Raw genomic sequence first — 12,932 nt, forward strand, 5'->3', positions numbered from 1 at the left:
CATTCAGGCAGATGTCCTGCATTAACTCTTTAGACGAGGTGATCAAAGTTGATCGCCGAGTCCAAAGTAAAAAAAAAACATTCCTGGCAGCTAAGTCAGGCTGAATGGCCCCACCGCGGTGAAACCGCGATGTCCCGATCAGCTGTTAGGACACAAGGAGGACACGTTATCCAATCGCCGATTCACTGCTCCATGCCTGAGATCCAGGTAGGAGCATTGGAGCACCGATTACACTGATCAATGCTATGCTATGGCATAGCATTGATCAGTGTCTGCAATCAATGTATTGCATGTTATAGTCCCCTATGGGTGCTATAACATTGCAAAAAAAAGTGTCAAAAAATAGTTAATAAATGGGATTTAACCCTTTCCCCTTAAAAGTTTGAATCACCCCCTATTTCCGTTTAAAAAAAACTATGTAAAAAATAAGCCATCATTTGGGTCTGTAGGGGCAAAATTGAAAAGGTTATGATTTTTAAAAGGTAAGGAGGAAAAAACGAAAGTGCAAAAATGGAAAAACGCTTAGTCCTTAAGGGGATTCTATTGGATTTGTGAAGGCTTTCTGGGATCAGTAGTTCCTGCACTTTCTAGACTTTCTCTCTTTACGATGAGGACTGCAAAACAGTTCATAGGATTTAATCAGCCTCTTAAACTCACCCCTATGCTTAACCCCTTGTCCCCACTGTTGGACCACCAATGGTGGAGTTGATCTAGGACACACGCCCAAAAATAATCCTCGATATCTGGCATTCCAAGGCCTCCTGCGTCAGGGTGTGTAGTCATAATTTTCCTAGCCACCCTAGGTTTCTTACCAGCCCACACGAACCTATACACTATCTTGCTCAAAGAAGTGAAGAAGGATTTAGGTATGCGGATGGGGAGGGTCCTAAAGAGGTATAGCAGTTTCGGCAGAAGGAGCATTTTAAAAGCCACCAGACGACCCAGCCAAGTCGGTGAGCGATGAGAGAAGTCCATCAGGGAGTCAGAGAAAGATACGAGGAGAGGGGAAAAGTTAGTGTGGAAGGTGTTAGAGGAAGGGAGTTTCAACTGTATGCCTAAATATGTGACAGAGTTTGGTTGCCAGTCAAATGGGAGCCAATTTTTATACTCTGGAGTTCTCCTTTAATTATCCTGTATGCTGGGCTACCCTGATGTCATCTCAGTGTTCCTAATACTTCCTTTATTAATTCAGGTGCCATTAATGTGTTCCTCACCCCTTATGCTACTATTACCACTGTAGCCAGGCTTGCGCAAGCTGAGCCTGATGAAGTTTAAAAGCTCAACAAACCGCTGGCACTCCAAAGTTCTGAGGTTAGCCAGGCTCAACTTGCTCATCTTTAATAACTATAATGCATTACATAACACATCTTTTTCAAATAATAGTTTTTTCAGTTATCCTTTCCTACTCTCTATTCAGTTGTCACCAAGCTACACCAGCCTAATGATGCATATTAGACAATTTGTCCTTCATGAAAATTGTGACTGTAATTGCAACCATATTTGTGTCAGATTCTTCAGAAAAACAAAATAAACTTATTAAGAATTGAGCAATTATTAGCTTATTATTATAATTATTATTATAAGTTACAATTTAACACAATATTTTATTTGTGTTTTCAATTCCATTACAATAAATATTTTATGCAGCGCCAGCAATCTTGTTACACTGTATGGATGCCTGCACATTGACTGCCTGCAAATGGTTCCCACATTTTATCACATTTTCACCCACTTCCTACTTTAAGAAGGATTCTAATACAATGCGATTATTTTCACTGATATACAATTCAGGGCCAACAAGTGACTATATTGAGTCTCTTGGTTACTATTAGATTTGACATAGAACTAATGTCAAGTGTAAAGTGGGCCATCTGCCTACTTTGACGCAATATTTTTCTAATTTCTTTAAATTTGCAGCTTCGCCCGTTCCGCTCCCTTCGCTGCCAGATTAGATGAGGCAGAGACGTAGCTACCTCTTTAACAGCAGCAGGGGAGCAGACATGCATGCTCCTGAGGTGCCCTTGTATGGCAACCGTAACTGCCTCTGTGGAAAATTTACCTCGCTGGGGGGACAGAAGTGGAAGCCGGTGTAATACTGCAGCCAACCCCGCTACATCCCCAGCATCTGATCAGCAGCAGGCCGCAATGCAGATGCAGCTCTGGGGGGTGAGTTGTATGTATTATAGATGGATGTATAAATGAGGTATGCATGTACTGTATGTATGTATGATGTGTGTATGTATGAAGTATGTATGTATGATAGGTGTACGTATATATGATATATGAATGTATGATAGATGTGTATATGTATGTATAATGTGTGTATGTGTGTAGTAGAAAAAGGGCTCACACACTAATTTACTGGAACAATTCTTCTTTCTTAATATATGTATTCTTCAGTAATACAAAAGCAAAAGGCAGTATATAATCACCCAGTGTGGATCACGTAAAGTTCGCAGATAGTTATAAGGAGAAGTAGCCGGCTGCAGACGTTCTCACCTGTCTGCAGACATTATCACCTGTCCTTCAGTGAGCGGAGACGGTTAAAGAATCATGGCAGTGCAGCTGCACATGGAAATCCAAGAAGCCGCCTACTTCTCCTTATAACTATCTGCGGACTTTGCGTGATCCACACTGGGTGATTATATACTGTCTTTTACTTTTGTATTACTGAAGAATACATATATATATAAAGAAAGAAGAATTGTTGCAGTAAATTTGTGTGTGTGAGCCTTTTTTCTAATGTGATTAGGCTGGGAAAAGAGCACCCGGTCACCACACTATCTCACCCAGATACCGCTTTCCCCCCTTTTTTTTTAAACAAGACTGTGTGTATGTGTGTATGTATGATGTGTGTATGTATGATGTATATGTATGTATGATGTGTGTGTATGCATGATGTGCGTATGATAGATGGATGGATGATGTGTGTATGTATGATAAATGTATTTATGTATGTATGATAAATATATGTATGAATGGTATGTGAATGTATGATAGATGTGTATATAAATGTATGATGTGTATGTATGTATGATGTGTGCATGTATGATGTGCATATATATATATGTATGATGTGTGTATGCATGATAGATGTATGTATGATGTGTGTTTGTTTATATGTATATAAGATGTGTGTATGTATGATAAATGTATGTATTTATTTATATATATGTATTATGTAACTGTATGTAATCACTTATATGGTCTGCAGAGCCTGTGTAGCGCTTATATATAACTACATGGTCACTGTATGTAGGGAATATTTCCCCCTTGTATACAAATAATATCGGTCACCGTATACAGGATTTGGTCAGTGACAGTATGATGGTAATATGTATAGTGATAATATTCCTCCTTGTATACTGGTATTATTGGTGATATTGGTCTCAGTATACAGGATTTGGTCAGTAACAGTATGATGGTAATATGTATGGTGAGAATATTCCTCCTTGTATACTGGTATTATTGATAATATTGTTCTCAGTATACAGTATTTGGTCAGTAACAGTATGATGGTAATATGTATGGTGACAATATTTCTCCTTCTATACTGGTATTATTGGTTATATTGGTCAGTATACTGGATTTGGTCAGTAACAGTATGACGGTATTATGTATGGTGATAATATTCTTCCTTATATACCAATGTTTTTTGATGACATTGGGGGAGATTCATCAGATTGACCAGTTACTCATAGCAACCAATCAAATTGCTTCTTTTATCTCTCAGAGGTCTTTTCAAAAATGAAAGAAGCAATCTCATTGGTTGCTATGGGCAACTGGATGGCTTTGACGAACCTTCATCTTTCATGAAATGTTACTTCTTTTCCATGTGGGCACATGGTGAGGGTAGGAGCAAATATGTTATATATGTCACCTATTCACACTTGGGTGATTTGAAAGGTGCACTTTGGGTGATTTGAAATTTTTTAATTTCTACTGTTTTGCAAAGACTCTATCAGACATATTGTGAATGTTTTAAGCATTTTTTACTAAAAGCAATTTACAAAGCAATTTACAAAGCAATTTAAAAGCGTTTTTTCATATTTGCCACATGGTGAGGGTGCCTTTAAAGTCAATAGGAGCTTCAGGGTCAAGCTCCTCCCATGCTGCCCGCAGCTCAGATATCATTTGCACCCACAGCGTATAAACGTAGTGTTGTTATAATGGTTCTAGTGGCCATTTAAGACTCCAGAGGTCAAGCATGCTAGCAGATGAGAGATGTCTATGGAGAACAGCAGTGGCTTAGGAGGGAATTCCATACATGGGAAAAAAAAGGTGAATGCAGTGTGACAATAAAGTGGTAATACTACCAATAATTGCTTTAACCTCAGCTAACTTAAACACTAATTCTCTTTGTGTCATATATATATATATATATATATATATATATATATATATATATATACACACATATAAGAGCGGATATAAACATTTTATAAAAAGTCACTATTAAACATTACATAAAATTAACACACAAACCTCACTCTGCGCTATTTGCACTTTCTCCTCGGCACTCTGAAGCTGAATATGCAGTCTGTTCCTGTCCTCTTCACGGGTTATTTTATGTTTCTCAGGCTCAGCCATGCTTTGTGTCTCAATAACTCCACTCAGAGCAATGATGTTTTCACCATCATACTCGGGGAGATTTTTCTCTGTCAGACTTTCACTTTCTTCCCCATGGTCTTGATGTGACTCTTCTGTGCCATCACCATGATCTGTGTCCTGCACCCTGCGGAGTATAACACAAATTTTTCAGAATTTCTTGCTAGAGATAGGAAAGGCATAAAGTGCAACCATGTAAGGCTGGGTTCACATATATCCAGCGTCCGGCACAGTTTCCCTCCGGCATGCACCGTAGGAAAGCTGAAGCTAGAACTGATCCCATTCATTTGAATGGGACAGTTCACAATTATCAAGCGTCTCATCTTTGACTTCGGATGGTTGGACACGCCGGAGTGCACCGGACAGGGGAATCCAGCTTGCTGCTTCCCCTGTCCACCGTCCAGAAAAAATGGACTTGTCATCAGTTGTGGCATCAGTTGCGTTGAGATCTAGGCTGAGTTCTCCTATGCCGGATGCCGGACATATGTGAACCCAGCCTTACTTTTTATAGGACATGATATAGAGGTAAAACATAGCTGAATAGTTTTTGTTAACTGTTTCTGTAGACATTACAAAATCACAGCACATAATGGCAACCAAATAAGACATATACCATGTATGTATACTATTTGTACATAAGATAACTATTGGGCTGGAAGATCATGTTAGGGAATTGGATATACCTGATCTTGCAAAGGATGCCTGCAGGCGTATAGCTAGAGGGATTGAAGAGGTAGCAGTTGCATCTGAGCTCTGGTGCCCAAAAGCCTTTCTGTCAGATATGAAAAGACTACTATTATAAATGGCACATGGAAGGTGGGGATGGGCGGGGGCATGGGGCAGACTTCACATTTTTTTATTGCTTGAATAATAAGTGGCTGTAGGCCTCTACCAAGGCTAAATAAAAAAACATGTAAAGAATAAAGGTGAAATTCATTTTCAGATGTTTCGCTTGAATTGGACATCAAACTTGTCTTGGATTTGGCCGTACACCTGCTGGGTCAAGCGTGAGGCATGTGGTGTATGCCTCATTTCTCAGATACACAGTTTGAGAGCAAATAAATAAAAAAGTGGGAAATAGATAATAGTTTTGTGTAAATGGATGAGGCCCGAAAAACAAACAGTGAAAGAATGGAGGAGAGAAATTCAGAGGATCAACATTTTTGAGGAGATTTGGGCAAAGGGGAAGAAAAATGGTAGTAGATATCTGGAAGAACAGAGTGATTGGAGTTGAGAACTGTGTGCCAGATCTGCAGGCTCATGTATGGGAGGGGGGTCTGGGGGTTAGTAAAATGGTAAATTTGTTTATTGAGGTGTTGATGGCTGCTGGGAAGAGGGGAGAGATAGGTCTGTATATTTTCCTGATTTCGGTGACTGCAATTGGAGAAGAGTATAGCACATTGTATGTACTGTATTTAATTTGCTATCCTTTTCCTTCTTTTGAGATTTTGTAACTGTGTAAGGTTTTTATGCAATAAAGAATGCTTAACAAATATATATATATATATATATATATATATATATATATATATATAATACTCGATTCATTCATCACTAATAAAGAATATTATATCCCTGAAAAGTTTTTAAATGGGTACTGCGGTGGAAATTTTTTAAATCAACTGGTGCCAGAAAGTTAAAAAGATTTGTCAATTACTTCTATTAAAAAAATCTTAATCCTTCCAGTACTTATTAGCTGCTGAATACTACAGAGGAAACTCTTTACTTTTTGGAACACAGAGCTCTCTGCTGACATCATGACCACAGTGCTCTCTGCTGACATCTCTGTCCATTTTAGGAACTGTCCAGAGCTGCATAAGTTTTCTATGGGGATTTTCACCTACTCTGGACAGTTCTTAAAATGGACAGAGGTGTCAGCAGAGAGCTCTGTGTTCCAAAAAGTTAAGAATTTCTTCTGTAGTATTCAGCAGCTAATAAGTGCTGGAAGGATTAAGATTTTTTAATACAAGCAATTTACAAATCTGTTTAACTTTCTGGCACTAGTTGATTAAAAACAAAAGTTTTCCTCCGGAGTTCCCCTTTAAGATATAGGAGTCGCATGCTGCTGTTTCTTGTCTATAGTGAATCTACAGTGAAATGGGGAATTTATCCCTATCAGTGTTGTTTGCAGCTATTTTTATAATGGTAATCATATGGTTATAAGTGGAGATAGACAATTATTTGTGATTGGGAAATATGGAATGAGGTAAGGGAAAGGCATCAGGGATTATGCAGAGAAGTGACATTTTTCTAAGAGCTCTTATTGGAAGTTGAATCAGCAGCTACTATAAATGCCTAAAATCTGCTTGAAATTCTATTGTTCTCCCACAATGCATGAACATTCCTCTATACGGACCCTATTAATGACTAGTTATACTGTAATTTGAATGTAATTGTAGTAATTCTGCTCTTTTTATTGTAATATGCAAATTCTATTCAACACATTTAATTCTCTTTCCCAATTATTGTAATAAATTATCCTGATAATTAACTTATCTAAAAAATAATCAACGAGTGCAAAAAGCCTGTGCGTCTTACCAGCATTACAGTTCAGGTTAAATAGCAAACAAGAATTAATAAAATTTTGTGTTATTAGAAAAAAATTTATAATAAAGAATTTAATTCTTTACAATGCAATCATTACTTTATCATAAGTGTTTTGCTAAAATATTAATATTTTTTTTTTTCAATAAAGAAATAAATTTTGTTACAAAAATACAGCAACATAAACAGATATTCTTAGAGCTAAATGGGGACAAGCAAATTGGCAAAATTACCTATGTTGCCAGAATTATTGTTCTTGAACAAAATTCTGAATGATCTCCAATACTTCCTTGCCAATTGTAACAACGGAGGTGTAGTCCTACTAGTGTATACAAACACAAAAAAAAGTTTATGGGATTCCAAAAAAGTAACTTTATTGATACAATGAGTAAAATCACTTAAAAAATATATATATACGGTAAACATATACCCCGAGAAACCAGGGACATCGAGAGTTATCCAGTATAACATTGGAACAGAAGTAAGGGATCACAAAACATTAAATAATTAAATAGTAATAACTTTATATCAGCAGTGCAAGTGCACATAACAGGTAATAGAAGCACATTACATAGTAGAATACATATAAAAACCCAGATAAATTACTAGGTGGACAAGGAGGTATTGGAGCGTCGGCCCTTACCACCCAATGTTTCGCTAAAGACTGGCTTCTTCCGGGGCGTCACGCATTCTACTATGTAATGTGCTTCTATTACCTGTTATGTGCACTTGCACTGCTGATATAAAGTTATTACTATTTAACTATGTTATGTGAGCCCTTACTTCTGTTCCAATGTTATACTGTACTGGCTAACTCTCGATGTCCCTGTTTTTTCGGGCTATATGTTTATATATATTTTTAAGTGATTTTACTCATTGTATCAATAAAGTAACTTTTTTGGAATCCCATACATGTTTTTTTTTCGTGTTTGTATATTCTAGTTTTGCGTGGGATTTGTTACTTGCATGAGGGGTTTAGGGTTTGTTTAGTCCTTCTATTGTGTTGCGCCACCTGGCATAAGCAGCTGCTGCTCCTCTGCCTTAGCTATTCCTGCTTCTCTTACATTTTTGTGCTTTACCCATAGGCCTTTTAAAGTGCCAACATATGCACTCAATGGTCATCAACCAGTCCCTACTAGGCACCATCTATATCAGGTGACACACTGTAAGAAACCTCCTCCTCATGTAATCTCCTTGCTACTGGGGTGAGACACTGTAACAAACCTCCTCCTCATGTAATCACCTTAGTAATGGGGTGACACACTGTGACAAACCTCCTCCTCATGTAATCTCATTACTACTGGGTGACACACGGTAACAAACCTCCTCCTCATGAAATCTCCTTGCTACTGGGGTGACACACTGTAACAAACCCCCTCCTCATGTAATCACCTTAGTACAGGGGTGACACACTGTAACAAACCTCCTCCTCATGTAATCTCATAAATACTGGGTGGCACACTGTAACAAACCTCCTCCTCATGTAATCACTTTACTACTGGGGTGACACACAGTAACAAACCTCCTCCTGATGTAATCTCATTACTACTGGATGACACACAGTAACAAACCTCCTCCTCATGTAATCTCATTACTACTAAGGTGACACACTATAAGGAACCTCCTACTCATGTGATCTCCTTACTACTGTGGTGATACACTGTAACAAATCTCTTTCCATGTAATTACCTTACTGGGTTGACATGTGACCTCTCCTCCAGCTCAGCCCCGCCTCCTCCACAGAATCACACAGGTCCTTTAAAGTGTACCTCTCATGAAAAAACTTTTTAGATATTAAAGATAAAGCCCTACTGAATAACTTTTTAATTGCTTTTATTTAAAAAAATGTTCCTCCTTTCATGTTTTTTTTTTTACGTTTTTTACTTTAAAAACGTCTCCAATAGGGGTCTCCCTAGCAATCCTGTCAGCAAGCATTTCAGACTCAGTGAGTGAGTCTGAAATCTGCTCTGAGCAGCTCCCAGCCTGTCAGTCAGACAGGCAGGAGGGAGGGAGAGCACTCAGCTCATACACAAGCAGGGAGTAAACAGAGAGGATACATTCTCTCTTCTCTTTTTCTCAGTTCCTCTCCCCTCTATCCACTTTCCACATGGCTAATTATATAAGCACTGCTTATCTGCTCTCTCCACGGACTTGCCGTTGCTATGACAACCTCCTCTGCATTGTGTGGTTGAATTGAGCTACTGGAGAGCATAGAAAAGAGGTATTTTTAGGGTTTTTTATAGAAAAATAAATGCAGCGATAGAGTTAGTCAGGGACAGATGGGGAGGGGGGATTAGGGAAAATTTAGATGGTGATAGGTAATTGCTTTTATTTAAAAAAATGTTCCTCCTTTCATGTTTTTTTTTTTACGTTTTTTACTTTAAAAACGTCTCCAATAGGGGTCTCCCTAGCAATCCTGTCAGCAAGCATTTCAGACTCAGTGAGTGAGTCTGAAATCTGCTCTGAGCAGCTCCCAGCCTGTCAGTCAGACAGGCAGGAGGGAGGGAGAGCACTCAGCTCATACACAAGCAGGGAGTAAACAGAGAGGATACATTCTCTCTTCTCTTTTTCTCAGTTCCTCTCCCCTCTATCCACTTTCCACATGGCTAATTATATAAGCACTGCTTATCTGCTCTCTCCACAGACTTGCCGTTGCTATGACAACCTCCTCTTCATTGTGTGGTTGAATTGAGCTACTGGAGAGACATAGAAAAGAGGTATTTTTAGGGTTTTTTATAGAAAAATAAATGCAGCGATAGAGTTAGTCAGGGACAGATGGGGAGGGGGGATTAGGGAAAATTTAGATGGTGATAGGTACTCTTTAACCCCTTAAGGACCCATGACGTACCGGTACGTCATGTGTCCGCTCCCGTTATATAATGCGGGGCCACAGCGTCATAGCAGGTTGGGCCCGGCCTCTAACAACGGCCAGGACCCATGGCTATTAACCCTTTAGACGCGGCATTCAAAGTTGAATGCCGCATCTAAAGTGAAAGTAAAACAATGCCGGTTAGCTCAGCTTACATGACAGCCAGATGGTCCCTACCTGCCTCCATGCTGTCCGATCGCTGAATGACTGCTCAGTGCCTGAGATCCACGCATGAGCAGTCAAGCGGCAGAATCATTGATCAATGGTTTCCTATGAGAAACCACTGATCAATGTAAAAGATCAATGTGTGCAGTGTTATAGCCCCATATGGGAGCTATAACACTGCAAAAAAAAAAAAAAGTGGAAAAAAAGTGAATAAAGATCATTTTACACCTTCCCTAATAAAAGTTTGAATCACCCCCCTTTTCCCATAAAAAAAAAAACTGTGTAAATAAAAAAAACATATGTGTGGAAATGTCCGAATTATAAAAATATATAATTAATTAAACCACACGGTCAATGGTGTACACGCAAAAAAATTCCAAAGTCCAAAATAGGACATTTTTGGTCACTTTGTATATCATGAAAAAATGAATAAAAAGCGAAAAATGGTACCGATAAAAACTTCAGATCATGACGCAAAAAATGAGCCCTCATACCGCCCCATATGCGGAAGAATAAAAAAGTTATATGGGTAACGATGACAATTTTAAACGTATTCATTTTCCTGCATATAGTTACGATTTCTTCCAGGAGTACGACAAAATCAAACCTATATAAGTAGGGTATCATTTTAACCCTATGGACCTACAGAATAAAGAGAAGGTGTCATGTTTACCGAAAAATGTACTGCGTAGAAACGGAAGCCCCCAAAAGTTACAAAATTGTGGGTTTTTTTTTCTATTTTGTCTCACAATGATTTTTTTTTCCGTTTCGTCGTACATTTTTGGGTAAAATGACTGATGTCATTACAAAGTAGAATTGGTGGCGAAAAAAATAAGCCATCATATGGATTTTTAGGTGCAAAATTGAAAGAGTTATGATTTTTTAAAGGTAAGGAGGAAAAAAACGAAAATGTAAAAGGGGTTAACCACGATCTTCCCTCTCCTCCACAGCTAAGCTCCGCCCCAACATGTGATGGTGACATCATCACAGGTCTTACACCTCCAGCATCTGTCAGTCCGGGCCAGGGGAGAAGACGAAGGGAGGGTAAGAATAATTCAGAGGTTGGTACTGCAGGACTAGTGTAACAGGGACGGCGTTCCTCCTCTGGAAAAAGCAGAGGAACGCCGTTCCTGTGCATTCCTGCAGGACTGGAGCCCTGGTTATTTGCATGAAATTTTTTTGAAAATGTGTACATGACCTCATCCTCTTTTCTGACTGTTACTGCCCGCTCCCTTTCCACATTCTGAACCTACCTTGGCTTGACTATGAATCTGTGCTACCTTCTGGATCTGTTTTTTATGTCTGACCAAAGTATTCCCTAGAACTTTGTCCACAAATGAGGGTGTTGTAAAAATAATAAACCTGATCTGGTCCCCCACACAGCTTTTATTTTTATACCACCCCCCCCCCCCCCCCAGCCAAGAACATGTTTCCCCCCTGACAATTATTTAGTCTTACCGCTGCTGTTCACATACATACATCAAACTGGAAACACAAGTGTTATAAATACAAATACAAAAATCTGCACCTCTCTCCACCCAGAAGTAAAAGATGACTCTTCAGTTGACTGTTACTCTCTTGCAAAATACTGCGTTCCATCTGAAGGTGCTGACACTGGTCACGCAGGAACTGCAGCTCTCCTACCATAAGGACAGTAATAGGACGTTACTTTTATGAACCAGTGCAGACAGGACAAATAATTATTCTCCAGTTCTGTTAATAAACCTATGAATAATTAAAGGTTATTTAAAATAAAAAAGACAGACAACCACTTAGTACAGCATTGTAAATTACCAACAGTTTAACATGTCATTATGTAACAATAGCCCTTGATATTAGCTACCAGACTGGGAAATGTTTATGAATATCTATTCAAAAAGGAACATAGAAATGTTATTAGTATGTCCCTTCACCAAAACATCAAATCCATACTGCATGGTCTGACTTATGGAAATAGATAAGCTGGTGACCATTAAATGAATTAAATGTGCAAATCTCTTATAAACATACGTAGGCCAATTGGAAATAATATTTTATGACAACCTTCTTGTTCTTGTGCATTCTAAGATTGCATTAAAGGAGTACTCTGGTGGGAAACAAATGTTATCAGTTCAACTGGTGCTAGAAATTTAAACAGATTTGTAAATTACTTCTATTTAAAAATCTTAATCCTTCCAGTACTTATTAATGCTGCTTTATACTACAGAGGAAGTTGTGTAGTTCTTCCCTGTCTGACCACAGTGCTCTCTGCTGCCATCTCTGTCCATATGAGGACCTGTCCAGAGCAGGAAAGGTTTGCTATGGGGATTTGCTCCTACTCTGGACAGTTCCTGACACGGACAGAGGTGGCAGTAGGGAGCACTGTCATGAGACAGAAAATAACTATACAACTTCCTCTCCAGCACATAACAGCTGATTAGTACTGGAAGGATTAGGATTTTTAAATATAAGTCATTTAGAAATCTGTATAACTTTTTCGCACCAGTTGATTCGAAAACATTTGTTTTCCACCAGAGCACCCTTTTAACCTCTTGGGGACGCAGGGCATACAGGTGCACCCTGCATCCCAGAATTCCGTTCCCCGTTTGCTCTGCTATTGGTCGGTCAGAAGCGACCGACCAATAGCAGATCGGGGGGTTAAAGTTTGGTTCCCCCGCTCTGCCCATCCACGGTAGTCCGGGCAGAGCAGGGGAACTGTCCTGTGAGCAGCGGCGGGCAGCAGCAGTGACTTACAGATCGGCGGCGG

At 39.1% G+C, this 12,932-nt stretch overlaps 1 protein-coding gene across 9 annotated transcripts in view; it reads right to left on the bottom strand.

Moving 5' to 3' along the window:
- CCDC136 (coiled-coil domain containing 136) overlaps window positions 1-12,932 on the bottom strand; it is a 71,294-nt gene that overhangs the window by 32,551 nt on the left and 25,811 nt on the right. For all 9 annotated transcript variants that reach the window (XM_056573121.1, XM_056573122.1, XM_056573126.1 and 6 more), the window contains exons 6-7: window positions 11,715-11,826; window positions 4,486-4,735 (exon numbers count right to left, since the gene is read on the bottom strand). In XM_056573121.1, the coding sequence (XP_056429096.1) occupies window positions 4,486-4,735; window positions 11,715-11,826 (362 nt within the window). The remainder of the gene's footprint in view (window positions 1-4,485; window positions 4,736-11,714; window positions 11,827-12,932) is intronic.

Source organism: Hyla sarda, chromosome 4 (assembly GCF_029499605.1).
Source record: "Hyla sarda isolate aHylSar1 chromosome 4, aHylSar1.hap1, whole genome shotgun sequence".
In the NCBI taxonomy this organism is placed as follows: domain Eukaryota; kingdom Metazoa; phylum Chordata; class Amphibia; order Anura; family Hylidae; genus Hyla; species Hyla sarda.